Source organism: Chiloscyllium plagiosum, unplaced genomic scaffold (assembly GCF_037043375.1).
Source record: "Chiloscyllium plagiosum isolate Xiang-an unplaced genomic scaffold, Cpla_swu_hap1 HiC_scaffold_13, whole genome shotgun sequence".
NCBI lineage: Eukaryota > Metazoa > Chordata > Chondrichthyes > Orectolobiformes > Hemiscylliidae > Chiloscyllium > Chiloscyllium plagiosum.
This window is the reverse complement of record NW_028270151.1, coordinates 36,420,927-36,439,363: the sequence shown is the minus strand read 5'-3', so window position 1 is coordinate 36,439,363 and position 18,437 is coordinate 36,420,927. Positions and strand designations below refer to the sequence as shown.

At 40.8% G+C, this 18,437-nt stretch overlaps 1 protein-coding gene across 1 annotated transcript in view; it reads left to right on the top strand.

The window, feature by feature from the left end:
- The window catches only part of ccdc39 (coiled-coil domain 39 molecular ruler complex subunit), a 132,925-nt gene that overhangs the window by 80,218 nt on the left and 34,270 nt on the right, over positions 1–18,437 (top strand). Inside the window, exons 14-15 of the mRNA XM_087993528.1 lie at positions 10,269–10,392; positions 14,749–14,908. Coding sequence (XP_087849654.1) covers positions 10,269–10,392; positions 14,749–14,908 — 284 coding nt within the window. The remainder of the gene's footprint in view (positions 1–10,268; positions 10,393–14,748; positions 14,909–18,437) is intronic.

Below are 18,437 nucleotides of genomic sequence, written 5' to 3'. Positions count from 1 at the left end.
CTTACTATCGGAAGGATGTTGTGAAACTTGGAAGGGTTCAGAAAAGATTTACAAGAATGTTGCCAGGGTTGGAGAATTTGAGCTGTACAGAGAGGTTGAATAGGCTGACGCTGTTTTCCTTGGAGTATCGGAGGCTAAGGGATGACCTCATAGAGGTTTATAAAATCATAAGGGGCATGGATATGATAAATAGACAAAGTCTTTTCCCTGGGGTGAGGGAGTCCAGAACTGGAGGACATAGGTTTAGGGTGAGAGGAGAAAGATATAAAAGGGACCTAACGGGCAACATTTTCACTTCGAGGGTAGTGCGTGGAGGCTGGTACAATTGCAACATCTGGATGGGTATATGAATAGGAAGGGTTTAGAGGGATATGGGCCAAGTACTGGCAAATATCTGGTCGGCCTGGACAAGTTGGACCGAAGGGTCGGTTTCTGTGCTTTACATCTCTATGACTCTACTTAATATATAATCCAGATATGATACAGCACTTGGCTTAATTATTTTCTTTGCATTCTCAGCTGATTGTTAACATCTGATTTGTTTTGATCTAATATTCAGGAAGTTTGCTCGTTCTGCCAAATCTTTGGAAATTAATTATTTAACACTACATTCTATTTGTTGAAAGCCATAAGTTATCAGCCCTTCATTGATTATCTCCTTCTCCCACCTGATCCTCAATTCATTTCATGAGAGATATTGACACTTTAATAAGTTGAGCTGCACACCAAATTTTCAACTTGTAATAATTTGGCTTGATGTACCAATATTCAGAAAATAAATAGCATTAAAGATATTACACACTTAAAAAATAAACACATCCACTGTGTACAGTTATCATTTTTAAAACCAGCAAAGGTGAAGTCGAGGTTCAAAGCTGGGACTACAAAGATACTGTGCAGAAGCAGGCCATTCAACCACCTGGAGAAAGTGAGGTCTGCAGACGCTGGAGATCAAAGCTGAAACTTTATTGCTGGAACAGCACAGCAGGTCAGGCAGCATCTAGGGAACAGAAGATTCGACGTTTCGGGCACATGCCCTTCTTCAGGAACCTTCCTGAAGAAGGGCATGTGCCCGAAACGTCGAATCTTCTGTTCCCTAGATGCTGCCTGACCTGCTGTGCTGTTCCAGCAATAAAGTTTCAGCATTCAACCACCTGGTCTGTTTTGGGTGCTTAGACTCCACATGACCTTCCCACCTTACTTCATTTCACCTTTTCACTTAGAGGGTGGTGCGTGGAGGCCACTAATTTTTCCCTGTGTTTGTCTACCTTCCTCTTAAATGGATTCACTCTTGTTGTCTCAACTACTGCATGTGGTCGCATGTAATACATTCTAAATACTCTCTAGTTAAGAATTTTCTCCGGATATTTGGATTTGTTGTGGTTATCTCCATTTTTCTCTTCCTTTGCTTATTTTTATGGTTTTGTTAATGTCTTGTGTTTTTCTCTTTCTGTCTTTTATGATTATTTTTCTGATCAAATCTTCAGAATATCTGAAGGGAAGTTAGTTTGTAGGACTACTGAGAAAAGGTGGTGTGTCTTGCTGAGTTGCTGTTGTTGTGAGTCAGCATGGCTTATGTTTGCATTTTCAGTTAGTATTTTTTCAAGTGAGGCACCCCACCCAGCATGACTCAAAGCAATTTTTCATAGAGTCACAGAGGTCTACGGCATGGAAACAGGTCCTTTGGCCCAACTTGTCCATGCCACCCAGTTTTTTACAATTAAACTAGTCCCATTTGCCTGCGTTTGGTCCAAATCCCTCCTTACCTATCTCATTTGTGCATCTGTCTAATTGTTTAATGAGGAAATTGTACTTGCTTCCACCACTACCTCTGGATGCCAGTTCTAGACACTCATCATACTGTGTATGAAAAAAAATTGCCCACGGACCCTTCTGTATCTTTCCCCTCTCGCCGTAAATCTCTGTCCTGTAGTTTTAGACTCCCCGACCACGGGGAAAAGATGTTGGCTATCTCCCTTATTTATGCCTGTCATGATTTTATAGACCTCTATAATCCCCCAGTCTTCTTCACTCAGGAGAAAAAAGTCTCAACATATTCTGTCGCTCCTTATTCTCTGTTTATAAATCAACAGCTACAGGTGAAGTGCCAGAAGATTGGAGGATAGCTAATGTTGTGCCATTATTTCAGAAAGGCTACAGGAAAATGCCTGGGAACTGTAGGCGGTGAGCCTGACATCTGTGGTGGGTACGATGTCAGAGGAGATTCTGGGAGACAGGTTCTGTAGGCATATGGAGAGACAAGGACTCATTTGGGATAATCAGCATGGCTTTTTCTGTGGAAAATTGTCTCACAAATTTGAGCAAGTGTTTTGAAGGGATGAGCAAGAAAATAGATGAGGGCAGTGGGGTAATGTTTCTACAGGATTTTAGCAAGGTTTTTGACAAGGTATTGCATGGTAGGTTCTCAAGTAAGGTTAAATCTCATGGGATCTAGGGAGAGCTGGCCAATTGGATTCAAAATTCGCTTGACAGTCAAAGACAGAGTTTGGTGGTGAAGGGTTGTTTTCAGACTGGAGGCCTGTGACCAGCGGTGTGCCACAGGGATTGCTGCTGGGTTCACTGTTATTTGTCATTTATGTAAATGATTTGGATGAGAATTTAGGAGATATGTTTAATAAGTTTGCAGATGACACCAAGATTGGTGGTATAATGGACAGTGAATGTAGTTATCTGGAAATGCAGCGCGATCTTGCTCAACTGGACCAATGGGCTACGCAATCTTTTGCTATTCATCTAATTAATTGTGCAACTGGGTTCAAAAGCCTTTCTTGAAAGGAGAAGTTGACATGCTCACCTTTGCTGGAACCTTCAGCAATCATGCCAATGGCTCTGTAATTAAAAGCCAGTTGCACATCAGTTCATTTATGACTGTGAAATAGTCCTCACACTGTACTCTGTGGTGCATGACCATTATTACTGAGGGCATGGTCCAGAGAAAAGTAAAGCTTGCTCCCCACTTCGCAGATAGAAACCTGGAGATGCTGGTATACAGGTTGGTTTCGAGGAGAGCACTCCTATTTGCTGTTGACCAATACAGAATGCCATGCCACTAAATCAGGCCAGCCTGGGCCTAAGTTGCAGCTGCACTTACTACTTGTGTCCCAGGTGAAGTGGGATATCCAGCAGTTCAGGAAAAAGGTCAATGATCTTCAGTCCATAAGGGTAAGTGCCACCAACTTCTTTCTGTTGCTTTTGCACTAATAGAGCCCCTACTTGCAAAATCTCTGCCACTGCACATTCATCTCACCAAGGCTCATGGATTACAACTTTCATTGTTGCATGCATCTTTTCCACTCAATGACTCTCAACCTATTAACTTTTCCTGCCCTTTGTGTTTCCTTACTTCATTCACTGGAGACACCTCATTCCTAGTCCAGCTCCTGCATTACCACTAATTTGCTCTTCCATCCATTGGTAATCTTGGGGGCAGGGGTTAATCAGGCTCCTCATACAAAGCAAGGTGAAGATATATGATCTAACCAGCAAAGAACATAACAGCTAATGTGTGGACATGGAAACCTTCATGGCCATCAACCTAACACATATCATTGTGCCCTGCTCCGGTGCTCACTCATTTCTACTCTGCTCACCCATTCCTCACTCATTCTTATTCTGCCCAAGCTTTTATCCATCTTAGACAACTAATTCTCTTCTCTTATCCTGGCACTAGAGGCACCCCAACAAACTTCCATGAGGAAGAAACTAGCTTTACTTCTGGAGGAAGAAGCCTCTGAACTGTCAAGAGAATACACTGGCAAGGGTTTCACCTGCACCTCCAAACGCTGTTATGCTTTCTAAACTAGACTCAAGTGCACAATCTGGTGAACATGTCACTGACATGTCTTTGCAGCTGGTCAAGAACTGCTAAAGACTCAATATTTGCTTAGTCATAGACAGAAGATAATCTCATGTTCTGAGTCATTAATTGCTTTGTCAAAATTCACAAACAGGTACAAAACGATAAATTTGTCAGAGGTACTCGGCAAGTTGAATCGAAGGACAGAGGAGACCACTAATGTTATCTGTACCAAGCTGGCTCCGACTTGCATGCATCTAGCGGCCTCTACAGACAGATTGGTGACTCACACGGCTCCAACAGTATCTGCTGGATATGCAGTCAGACCTGTACTCCATACCTCTACCCATAGTTGCTCAGCATCAGTGACAAGGCAAAAAAAAAGGGACGAAGAACTTTTACCTCGCTTTTAGTACCTCCGCTCCATCATTCCAGCTGTCAATGCTTAGCATCAATGGCAAGGTGAAAAGGGGATAAGGGACCTTGATTTCACTGCAAATGGCCCTCTTAGGGTGACAGGGAGGTGCAGGCAGGCATCTTTAGGGAGGAGGAGCCACACACGTGACCCCCAGAATCATCTTCTCTGGACCTTCCAGAAGTGTCTGACCTCGCTACCTCTCCCTGCCTGTGATCCCAAACCCTGAACAGGGATGATGAGCTGGCAGGAAACTTTCAGCAGACCTAGGTCCTCTCGACCCAAAGACACTTGGGATGACTGCCCAAGTCTTCCAAGCAAAGAAGGCTGACCAAAGAGCAAGCTCTTTCCATCTCACTGTGGATGTCTGGACTGCACTTAGATGTAATGGGAAGCAGTGGACAAAGAACACTCATTGAGGGCACATGGATGGCACAGGTGAAACATCATTGATTGTATATAATATTACAATTTTGCAAATACATCTTCACTTGCACTGATAAAATGTCTACTGTAGTGTACTTTATGTTGTCAGACCTGATCAAAACATACCAATGTGAAAAATGAGCAAACACCTCAGACATCCAAAGGATAAAGGAAGTTGTCATGATAAAGTATTGCTGATATTTCACAAGCAACTGACTCCTTGATTGCAGATAGCCTCAGATATCAGGATCCTTAAATTGTGACACTGAGGATTGCAGTCAATGTGTTATACTTTAAGATGCACAACACTGAAGCTAAACGCAATGTGGAGGGATTATGCTTCAGCCTAGCCTGCCTTGTGAATGAGGATACAGAGTCATAAGTAAATGTATACATCTCATGAGGGTAATGTTCATTCTGTGTATCAGCTTTTCAAGGGAGCATAATGCTATCAAAGCATGGGAGATGTACAAATGAGCAGCTCACATTTACTCTGCCTCATTGCATATAGGTCTGCCAAGTTAGTTAAACAGAGCATTGGTGCTTGAGCTTTCAATGCTGTCCTAGAAGATGAATGAGCATTCCAGGGCAACTCAGCAGTTTACATGTATTCTTAAAGATTGAAATGTTACTAATAATGGAACGGTCAAATGTTAATTGTGTCAGCCTGCTGGCTATCTTGAGAAAAATTATTGTACAACACTCAGATATAATATCTTCACACAAGCCGTAAGAGCTACCTGAGTGTAGCATTATGTGATGTTGGTTCCTCCTCTCGCTGCTACATTTCCCTACCGGTCAATAAGACAAGTGATGTGTAGATATTTGCAACTGGGATCACCTGAACATATCAAGTGTATATTCAGACGGATAATGAGACATATTCAACAACACTAAAGATCAGTGACTGCAGAATTTGAAATGGCTCCATGTTCTTTGTACTAAGCAAGAGCTGCTTGCATACAACAAACAAAATCTTAAACATTTCAACAAAGTCCAAGCCTAGCTCAAGACTGGAGAATTCCAGGCAGTGAAACCTCATTGTAAGGAAATCTATGGTCTGTTCCATGGCCCTGGTGGATGCATGAACAGTATTGTACCTTCATTTTGCATCAGTTTGAGGGTTTTGTAAAGGTGCCCTAAACCATGTTTGGAAGTGGTGTGCTATTGCCTCCCAGCAGTTATCCGTGCAGAAGCTGAGGACCTTGGAAGGAGGCAGGAAAAATCACTTAGTTTTCTAGCGTGTGAGAATCATGACAACTCCCAGAATATCTGGTTCAGACTTCCAAAATCAACAATAATATGAACATTAATGGCATGGAAGCCTTTTTTGTTTGTGAACTCTGCAGTTTGGTAATAGGGCACTCTCAGTGCAACACGGAAGCTGTCAACAGTGCTTTGTACCTCGGGGAAGTCCTGCTACTTGAACTGCTTAACTTTCCTCATAATGGTGGAAGGAAATGAAGAACTGTGATTGGGACAAAATGGCATCAACTTCATCCTTTTTGTGTTTATGTGTTAAAGTTTGGGAGATGCTATACATGTCCCAAGTTGTTCCTGGAAATATGCCTCAGGCATAAAGTTTCAGAGCAACTGTGGCAGAGATGGGATGCCACCCACTCCTTGGAAGCACAAGTCCTTCTCCCACAAATAGTTTAATAAATGACAGCTTGGAACATCCTGAATCAATGCCTGCAACACCTTTCAGAGATTTCAAGAAAATGACTAGGATGCTGGGTCTCATCATTCTCCTATGTTTCTTTGGTGGATCTACACTTTCTGTTTTCTGTTTTGTAGGCTGTATGGCAACCTTTGGAGGTTGTTGTTCTTTCTGGGCTTGTTGGTGTAGTAGTATTTACTGTCTTTTACATTGTATTCATAGTTGTACCAAGGACTCCAGTCATGCCAATCTCCTTATGAAATGCATTAGCATATAACTTGCAGTCAGGAAAACTTTATTGAAGGAATGACTTGCCGCTCACATTCATCATAGTGAACTTTCGTGTTATGCCATGACACAGTATGGCTTGGAAGTTTCACAAGGAGGTCATTAATATGCTTCAATAAGGAGATCTGAAGGATGTCTCCTTATCCAAATGTATGTCATACAATTACCACATTCATGTTACACTGGTGTGTTAGAATTATTCCAGTGAGTCATTATGAGATTTGCCCTTCTGCCCAGAAAAATCCTCTCTCCCACATCATTTATCCTCACATACTAATAGTTCAAGTGGAGGAATCATCAAGCCAATCCAGTTTGCAGAATGGCAGTACCAGTCGTACCAATTGTGAAGCCGAATGAGTCAGTTCATCTTCGTGGGGATCTTAAACAAATGGTAAATTGCTTTTTGCAGCTGGATAAATCGCTCACAGAGAGGATTTATACACAAAGCTGGCAGGTGGACTGTCCTTCACAAAGCTAGACATGAGCCATGCATACTTGCAATGTGGTTAGATGAGGATTTCCAGAAGTATGCTACAATTAACACCCACAAGGATTTGTACCAATATAAGATACTGTCATTTGGGGTATCATCAGCTTGTGCAATTTTTCAGCGGTAATTTTACAATGTCTACCCCAGGTTGCCTTTTATCTAGATAACATGCTGACAGCAGGGAAGACCAGTAAGGAGCACTTAGAGAACTTGGACATAGTCCTGAGACATTTCTCCTAGTTGGGCATACTACTTAGAAGGGTAGTAGTTCCAGGCAACCCTAGTGACCTTCTTGGGCTTGAAAATAAAGTTGTTGGAAGATAAAGTGAGGGCAATCAAAGGTGTCCTGGCTCCCATATCTCAGATTTTTCCTTGGGCTGGTGAAATATTATGGAAAGCTTATACATAATCTGGTCTTCATATTGGCACCTTTGCTGACACTCTTAAGAATTAGCCTTGGAAATAGTCATGTAGCCAAGCTGAAGATTTCAGGGAAGTGAAGGAACAGCAATCACCCTCCAAGGTGTACAATCCCAAAATGAGATCTGATGTTGACATGTAACGTACGGCATCGTATTAGTGTTCGCTCCTAAATGGCCCAATGGAGAGGAATGCCTGATAACTTATGCACACAGGACTTTGGCTAATGCAGAAAGTAAATACGCCCAGTTAGAGAAAGAAGGTTTGGTGGTCATAGTTGGAGTCAGGAAGTTCCACTAATATCTTTACAGACATAAATTTATAATAATAATGGACTGTAAACCCTTGCGAGGTTTACGTAATGAGAACAAGGCAGTGCTGCTCATAACTTCAGGCTGAATTCAGCAGTGGGCTCTAAAATTACAATTTGGAACACCATCAGGGAAGCCAAGTACCAAATGCAGATGCATTGAGCCATCAACTGCTGGCAGATATGCCACCAGATGTTTGGTGGTATCGTCACTGGAAAAGTCCATTATGGTTTTGAATTTTCTGGACACACTTCCAGTCACAGCTGACAATATCAGACTATAGACACAGAAAAATCCAGTCCTGCCAAAATTGGTGGTAATGGGGGAAACCAAAGAGCCGTCACAACCAGAATTTAAATCTTTTTGGACCTGAAGAGACCATATCTCAGTAGAGGAGAGCAAATTATTATGGGAAATGATTGTCCCAAGTAAGTGTCTTTGTCAAATACTGGCTGAACTCTACCAGGGTCAGCGAGAGTTTCCAAACCCTTAGGCTGAAGTCAAATGAGTCCCTTGACTAATTGTCACAATACCTCCCGACTGACCATAAAACTCCTTGAAGAAAGTGAGGACTACGGATACTGGAGATAAGAGTCAAAATGTGTTGGACTGGAAAAGCTTTGCAAAGTCAGGCAGCATCCGAGGAGCAGGAGAGTCGATGTTTCGGGCATAAGCCCTTCATGAGGCATGTGTTGTGGGGGACCAAGGGGGCTGAGAGATAAATGGGAGGGGGTGGGGCTTGGAAGGTGATAGGCAAATGAAGTGGGTGATAATAATCATTATATTCCTTGATTCCATTAAGAAATGATCTCTGTACTGTCATGCCTTGCTGTGGTAGCATGCCAGAATCCAAGCCCTGCTATTCCTAGTGTCATCAAAGGTAAATAAATTATGCAAATATTCTTCAATTTACATGACTTTCAGAATGAGGTGGACAGAATGTATAAACTAGGTTTCTGAAATTAATAAAATTACAATTTATTACAAGTAATTAGATTTTACAATTAAACAATTATGAATCACTAGTAAGTAATTCTACTAATTAAAACTAATTTAGTTATAAATACCCCCTCACATACAGACAGAAATTGAAAAGAAAACTGGGAGTTAAGAACAGACAGAATGACTGGTAAGGCAGTTAATTGGTTCCTGAAATGATTATTATACTGGTCAGAATATGGCTTGTGTAGCTATCCTTACCTGGATGCTTCCACTGGTTTGAGAGGCACATGGTGGGTGGTTCACTTATAAAAGGTGCTTGACATATCAATGTAAAGTCACAGCATATACCAACTGCTGAAGGAAAGATACTCTGGTTTTCTTCAACCTTAAAAGTGACTTTTACTACAAAGAACAGAGAGAGCTGGTGAAGGTCGGATGGATTCTTCCTATCTTGTTCATTGGCCCAAGCTGTTCAGCTTCCTTAGTACCAATCTCATAGCTACCAGCAAGCAGAAGACCTTTATCATCAATAGCTAGTCACTAATCCAAAGAGAAATTAGCTTCTTGTTGCCAACTCCATTGTAACCAATCTTCAGCCTCAGCTCATCACTCAGTTCCACTTTAAATGGTACTTGAACAAGCAGCTGTGTAAACAATGCTTGCAATGAGTGTCCGGTTACTTGCTTTCAATACATGCAGCAATCCTTTGTTTTAGGATGGTTTGGTTCTCATTTCAGTCTACAATTCAAAATACAAAGAATGAAAATATAGATTCTTTATAACTTTCTAATTTGACCTATTTTCTGATCCACCTGTTCAGAGATGTAATTACACACTTCCGGAGCAGGTGGGACTTGAGCACAGGCCTCTCGATCCAGGGGTAGGAACACTACAACTATGCCACAAGATGGCCCCTAATATGTTCTTTATACCATGTGGTTATTTAGTTGAAACATATACAGTATGTTTGTTATGTAAACTGCTGACAACCCTGTACGCTAAGAAAGCAATGTGAGCCATAGTTATTGCGCACTAAAAATGCAGAGTGATATATAGATGCTGGCAACCTTCAAATAAAAAGCAAACTAACAGCCATAAGATGCTTAAGACATGTCTCTGCATGTAAAGCAATATTGCAGAAGCATGCAAGTCATGGATGTCCCTGAGTTCCAAAGGATGAGGTTCTGAAGTTGCCATTTAAAGCTTCAGGAGAAAATTTCACAATGTTTTTTTCAATATCCAGAGTCTGAATTTTTTCATCCACATCCCAAAAATAATTTTTAAAAATTATTCTAGATACCTGTTTTTCTATTTTATTCCTATAGTCATTCATCTGTTTTAGATACTTTGTGAACTTGGAAAATTAGTCACTTCAGAAACAGTAAACTTTCTAAATGTACTGACAAACTAAATGGTTAAATACATAGTTGCAATAAAAAAATGTTAAAGTGGTCAAATGTATTTGTCACATATTGCTTCATACTTTATGTATTTTTCAGTGCTGAATTACATGAAAGATTATCAAAAATTGATAAAATGAAGAAAAGATATGAACTTCTTATGGTTACAATGAAACCTGCCGAGGGTGAAGAAGAACGATCTCAAGCTTATTATGTCATTAAGGTAATTTAATATGTTTCAGCTACAGCAGATGGAAAAATTAAAAATATTAATATTATTGCTGTTAAGAAATCATACATGCTTCTCTAATTTCTGAATGGATCTTGCCATAGTTACCCATTTTAGCATTTCATTGGAGTGAGAAAATAAACACTTTCAAAGGAAGAACATTTATTTATGATAAACAATATAAACAATTCCGATGAATTTACTTTCTTTGCTGTGTTTGTAAAGTTATTTCTCTTTCCTGAAGTTTTTGACTCCTTGTTCAAGTTCAATTCCATGGCCTCTATAATACTTTCAGATAATTGAATCATAAGCCCTGAAGACTATTTGTGCCTATAAAGTACCAATTATCATCCCTACAGAAATTGGAATTTACCCTCTTTATTTAAGGGAACAAGGCTAACTGATCACAATTCTAGTTGAAATGAGCTTAATTGCACATACTGAGATTCAAAGGCGAGTGAGTTCTTGTAGATGTTATATCATACTTTTAATCGCAAGAATTAATTAATGAAACCTCCCCAACATTTGCCTACCAACTGCAAGCCTGATGCACCATAGCAACCCCATTGAGTGAGAGAGAGAGAGAGAGAGATAGTCAGCGAGAAAAGGCATTGCAGACCCCCAGAGAATATCCATCAAGCAATCACCATGATGTAGCTAGGAACATCAGGTGATCCAAATCTCAACAAGCAAATGTTCCCTGTAGTGCAGGCACAAGCAGCCATTGCACTGACTCCACTGATAGAGGGTCCATTAGAAAAGGGTCAAAAGTATGGTGCTGGAAAAGCAAAGCAGGTCAAGCAGCATCTGAGGGGCAGGAGAATCGATGTTTCGGGCAAAAGCCCTTCATCAGGATGGGCTTATGCCAGATACGTCAATTCTCCTGCTCGTCGGATGCTGCCTGACCTGCTGTGCTTTTCCAGCACCACAGTCTCGACTCTGATCTCCATCATCTGCAGTCCTCACTTCCTCCATTAGAAAAGGCTCCAGCTGTTAGTAATGAGGACTTTGCAGGCTTGCATTTGCTGGTGTCATTTCTGATGACTTAATTGTGCCAGGTGGTCGTTTTAACTTTTCTTTTTTGTGGTTACAAGAACGGAGAGCTTGCTAGACCATTTTAGAGGACACTTATGAGTCAACTGCAGTTCTGTGGATGTGGGCTGCCCCAAGTAAGGAGGGTAGTTTAAAGGACATTAGAGAACCAAATGTTTTTTTAAAACAATAATCAACAATGCTCATCAATGGTTTCATAGTAATCATTAGAGTTTGAAGTCAAGACTATTTATTGGATTCAAATTCCACAACCTGCTGGGGTGGGATTCAAACCTAGGTCCCTAAAACATTATCTGGATCACTAGTCCAGTAACAATATCACTCTGCCATCATCTCCCCCATGACTACTATCCTTGCCCTTCTAGGAAGAGAACTTAAGAGCAGGCATAGGCCGTTTTTCCCCTCACGCCTACTCCACAATAAGATCATGGCTGATCTGCTTGTGGTCCTATCTCCACTTTCCTACCCACAACCCTGTCTGTCAAAATCAGCCTTAAATAAATTTGTGGACCTGTCCTCCACTACCTTCTGGGGAACATAATGAGCCTCAAATGAAAATTCTCATATCAACTTCAAATGTTGATTTTTAACCTACTGTGATTCCTCTTGCAAGGATGCCTTCCTTAAAGAAGCTCTCTCCTTCCTTCCACAAGTATTTCAGTGAGTCCCTCTCTCACTACACCCCCATTCCTGAAGAAGGGCTTATGCCCGAAACGTCGATTCTCCTGCTCCTTGGATGCTGCCTGACCTGCTGCGCTTTTCCAGCAACACATTTTGCAGTGCTATTACCAAGCCACTCTTAGTAGTGGACATTGAAATCTTCCACCCAGAATACATTTTGTGCCCTTGCCATTCTCAGTTCTGCCTCTAAGTGTTGTTCAGAGTACCTGTTCATTAGCCAAGAGAAAACAGTATGTGGTACAGGGGAAGGCGATGGCCTAGTGATATTATTGCTGTACTGTTAATCTAAAGACCCAAGTATTGTTCCAGGACCACTGTAGATTGCTGAATTCAAATTACACAAAAATCTAGAATTGAGTCTAACGATGACCATGAATGTATTGTTGGAAAAACCCATCTGGTTCATTAATGTCCTTTAGAGAAGGAAACTGCCATCCTTACCGGGTCTGGCTTACATAGCCATGTGGTTGACTCTTAACTGCCCTCTGGAAAATTAGGGATAGGAATAAATGCTGGCCTAGCCAGCGCCACCCTCATCCCATTAATGAAGTTTTAAAAATCAGGTGGTGATTTCCTTGCCATGTTTACTCTGAAGCCATAAGACTTCATGAGGATTATAAACAATGTTGAGGATACTCAGGGCAATTCCAGCTTGGCTGTCACCACTGTCCCACCTCCTCTGTTGGATCTGGTCCTGCTAGTGGGCTGGTGGTGGTAGAGTATGGGAAATTGCTTGTAAAAGGTTATCATTCCATGTGTATGATTATGTCAGACCATTGCTTGACAATTATGAGACAGTTCTCCCAATTTTGGCACTATCCCCCAAATATTAGTGAGGACAACATTGTGGGTCAACAGGATTATTTCTGCTATTGTGTTTTCCAGTGTCTATGTCGATGCCATCCAGGTTCATTTATTGAATATCCTTCTCTCCCCTGCAATAAATGACAAGAATCCATTCGCTTCCTAAGCACTTGCTGTGCCTGCCTACTAACTTCATATAATTCATGTACAAATCCCTCTGTATCATCAAGTTCTGCAATGTCTCTCCATTTAAATCATATGCTGCTTAATTGTTCTTCCTGCCAAAAAGGGCAAGTTCACATTTTCCCATGTTATACCAAACATTAACATTTATAGTCCTTGAAAGACTCTCCACCTCCGCTTGACAACTTATGCTCTTATCTTGGTATTATCAGCAAATTTAGCTGCCATTTATTTGGTGACCTCATCGAAATCACTGATAGAGATTTGAAGTGGTTGAGGATCTAGCCCTGGTCCCTTTATAACAAATAAGCATGCAATCTGCTTTTCTAATTTCTTGGTCTGTGTGTTAACTTACTGTGACTCGTGTTCAAATACATCTAGATCACTCTTGAATATTGCTATGGACCAGATCAACCCCCATCAAAATATAAGAAGAAATTAGCCTAGTCCCCCATGTTTTCTAATTTTTAAAGGCAAGCGTAACGCATTGTGTTCTGGATACAAAACAAAAATCCAAGGCATCACAAGCTGTTTATTTTATTGGTATCTCTGTCTCAACCTCTCATCACAAAAAAAACCAGGACAAAATACACCTCAAAGCCATAGTACTGTCACAATATAAACATGTCAATCACTTACAAACAAACAAACATTGTTTGTTTTAATCTTTCCTCCCAAGGTGGATAACTTCACACTTCATCACACTGTATTCTATCTACCATATTCCTATTCATCCAAATCTATACTTATCCTTGCACAGCCTCTTTGCATCCTCCTCACTGGTTATCCACACCACACTTTGTATCAGCAAATCTGGATACATAACTCTGACCACTCATTTAAGTTATTACTATAGATTATAAAGAACTGAGGCCCAAATCTGATTTTTGCAGTATGCTGCTCAACATAAGTTGCCATTCTGTTCGAGTTTATTCTTACTCCATCCCTTACCCAGTTCTCAATCCATGCTAATATACACTACAATCCCATAAGTCTTAATTTTATCTCATGATCCATATGTGTGAGATCTTAACTGTTTTTTGAAAATCCAAATACACTATATCCAGTTTTATTCAATTGGTTGGATGGCTGGTTTAAAATGCAGTGATGCCAACAGCACAGGTTCAATTCCTGTTGCAGTTGTAATGTTATTGTCTTGGTCACACTTTCTCAACCTCACCCTTTGCCTGAGGTATTGAGACACTCCGGTTAAGCTCATTACCAGTCATCTTTTTCAGGACAATGGAGACTTTACCTTTACCTATTCTATTGTTAGTTTCGGTGATTGTGGAATATCGTAGTTTCCAATCCCTATTCTGACATTTGGAGATTGACAGTTTCATGTAGTTCTGAGAATGAGCAGCATAAGAAATACCAGCCATAAAGCAATAAGGTGAGGTCTCTATCTGCCACTTCCAGTGTTTCAGGATAATATCCAATACTACTTCAATACCAAAATTTTCTAAAATCTTTGTCAACACTCATTCCCCAACAAATATCACCAAGCAAAATAAATGGTCAAACCTTCTTGACAAATGACACCCATGGTAACATTCAAGTCATTTTAGAGATTTAATAATGTGATATTGTCAGTTTATTTTTCATTCCTTTTTACCTTCATGCATTTAGGCTGCACAAGAGAAAGAGGAACTTCAAAGTCAGGGGGATGAGCTTGATGCTAAAATTTCCAAAAGTGAAAAAGAACTAAGAGCCCTGGAGAATACATTGCAGCTGCTCAACAATCAAAATGCGACATACCAAAAATCTTTCAACAGGGTGTCAGAAACAAGTATGTTTCTTCTCCCCATAGCTGAAGACAGTGGCGATTGTTATCTTTAAACTAAATTATTGTAGTATTGATGCAAAATTTTCACTTTCTTTTGCAAATATTGTATCTCATGAAAATAATTGCAAGAAGTTGGAAAACATCGTTAAGATAATGTTATTTTGTAACTACTTTCCCAGGCAGCAATTCCCTGAAAATAGGGTGAAAAGTTAAGTCCTACTTTGTCCAATTCTAGAACACAGAAAGGAGACAAAAACACTAAATTTTAAGTGGTGTCTCCAGTGCCTAAAATCTAAGTCTCCAAGGATGCCTAAATAGTTCTGACCTTAATTTAGTTCAAGTGATTTTTCAGGTACAGCAAACTTTGTTTTAACCAGCGCCTTATCAACCAGCACTCTTAATAAACAGGCAAAAAACGTATATCTCGAATACCGCAATCCACTACCATATATAACAGTGATGACTATATCCCTTGCATTATGAATATCCCTGAGCCACTTCATCCAGTCTGGTGAAATAATATGCAATAGTTTGCTTAGGTTTTCCTACGCCCGTCTCCTATGTAAGTACTACGGCAACATAAACTTCTTATCTGCTGGACATGTAAAAGGTGGAAAAGCTTTTCATAATTAGGCAAGGCTATCGCTGGAGCCGACTGCAGTGCTTACTTAAGGGTGTTGAAAGCTGTTGCAGCTTCCTCATTCCGCTGCAAAACATTCAAGTTAGAATGTCCGGCCTCCTTCACTGTTTTCCTCAGGAGAGCCATAATTTTGACATATTCCCCAATCCAGTCTGAACTAAATCTTGCCATTGGCAAAAACGCATCATTTGTCCTACTATCTCAGGTCTGGGGCTTTAGTAATTGCCTCAGTCTGATCTGGTGCAATCAGCTTAGTTCCTTTAGAAATTAGTCTGCCCAAGTATTTGAAGTACTGTTTGTAAAAGTGTAGCTTCTTCCTGGACACCTTATGACCTCCACATGCTATTTTTTCTAGAAGGAAACTAGTGTCTCGCTCACCTAGTTCCTGACTTTCTGAGCAGACTAACAGATCATCAACATACTGAATTAGTGTACTCTCCAACAGTATACTCTCTAGATCTGATTTCAAAACTTGGTTAAATATATGTGGCAAATGCTTAAACCCCTGCGGCATTCTAATATGTATACTGCTGATCTCTGTATGTAAAAGTAAACAAGTACCAGCAATGCTTTGCCAGTGGAATACTGAAAAAAGCAAAACACAAATCAACACCCGAAAACCAAACCTGCCTGTTGACGCACGTTAATCAATAGTGTACGTGGGTTTGGGACTACTATCAGCCAAATTTTCCACCACCTCATTTACTGCTCTCAAATCATGCACAAGTCTCCATCTGGACCTTTCTGCTTTTAGGACTAGCAACAGCGGAGTATTACATGGGCTGCTCATTTCCCTCAGCACTCCTGCTTCCAGCAGTACCTGTATCGTTGCTGCAATTCCCTCCTCTGCTTCTGGTTTTAAGGGATATTATGGTCTTCTAGTGGAATTGCTTTTTGTTTTAATCTTATTTCTTCTGGATTTTCCGACTTCATTCTCCCCACATTTGTATCATGTCGTGACCATAAAATAATTGGCAATGCATTCAACCGTTTATCCTTTTGGTGGTCATCCTGTCCAACTATCATTGGCATACTCCACTAGGGAGTCACCTCAGCCTCCTTTGGGTTTCTCACCAAGTCTACACAAACTGCAACTCTAACATAGTTACTATTTCCAGAATTCCAGACCACTGGTGCCGCCATTCGCCAATCACTAATCATTTCTGCTTGCTTTACCATGGGTTCCAAGTCCATGGATTGATGTCCCTCATTTACTGGCAGCGTCACATGGGAGCAGCTCCTGGCATACTGTACCATTTCCCCAGAAATCTGTTCTTTCTAATCTGCAACGGCACTCCCTGCTTTCCTATTATTATAGCTTCGCTCTTTAAATGCTGCTGGGTGAAAACTTCACAGTGCTATCACAGTCCTTTCCCTCCCTTTTATGAGCAATGGCATCATTCTTTTTTCATACAGGAGTTTGTTTTCCCTGCTATCATTCCCATATACGGAGTTCTCTTCAGATTCTGACTCTGATTCAAACTCCAATTTTTCCCATCCATCCTCTGCTGGTCCCATTTGGGCCTCCTCTTTGCCTGCTTTTCTACTCCCCTTTGTTCCTTCCATGGGTCATTCTTCTTCTCACCCCTTTTGACATTCCTTTTTGAGTTCAGAAATTCCTCGTACTCTTCCTGTTCTCATACTGTCCGCAGTAATCAAAGTTCCTCCTCCACACCCTCTCTTCGTATTTTTGTTTTTCCCATTTCCTCCATCTCTGGTCCTGTCTTTCATTGATTAACCCCTTCACTTCCTCCCTTCTCTGGTTCAATTTATTTTTCTCATTCTCGTCCTCAACCCATTCAATTTCTCCTTCTATTTCTACCGTTCCCTTTATCAAGGGACACTCCTGGAGAAGGAGCACACTGTGTCCACCAACATCCTTGAGATTTTCAGGGAGAGATGGGCACTGCAGGGAGCGGACTATTTTATTTCCCCCTCTAACTCTTGATTTAATCCTTGTCCTCCCCTTCACTTTTTGATCATGCAGATTTGCCCTCTCTTGAGGACACTGCTTGTCACCAACCGCTCAGGTATTGGAGTTCTTCCTAGTGGTGGAATATAAATAAAGATTTACGCACTTGTTGTTCTTCACTTTATCTGACACCTGCACGCACACGATACGGCTGCTGGAGAAAAATAAGCACTACCACTGTTGGGCGATAGTGTGGGGGAAATTTTTAAGAAAAAAAAGAAATAAACAGGAGTGTTGGAAGTTCTGTTCACTCTAAGAGCTGGCTGTGAAGGAACTGGATCAGTGTGTGAAGGACTCTGCATTTTTGTGTTAAGGAGGGGGAACTGACCTCTGAACTGCCTGGACCACACAGTCAGTGTGTTTATTACTGCTGTTGATGTTTCCTACTGAGGAGGAGAGTTTTTTCTCTCCCTCTTGCTTCAGGGAGACCTTTTTGATTTTTTTGTTTTCTTAAAAACAATCACAACAAACAATAGAGATCAAGAGACACTGCTTTGACTTGTATTTGGGTAGGGAGGGGGTCTGTGTAACTCCTTATATTCATATTCCTGACCACCTGTTTCCACAGGCAGTTTATCTTGTTCTTTGGCAGCTTGCCTGGTCACTACTAGGGCCTGGTATGTTTTTCTCAGTTTTTCTCCCTCCTCTCTGAAAAAAAATTAGTATTTCTGCCTCCTGTTCTCTCTTCTGGTTTCTGTTTTTAGATTCATCTTTTGGTTTTGATACTGGAAATTTTTTACTCAATATTTCAACTACAGTTCCTTTATTCATCATGATATTTATTCTCGACCGATTAACTTATTGTCTCCTTCCTCACAGTTCACTCCCCCTCATCTTACTAGTCTCATGACACTTCGTCAATTGTTATTTATTTTCCTCTGCTGTTCCTATTTCTAGTCTCAACTTTTATTTGACTCATC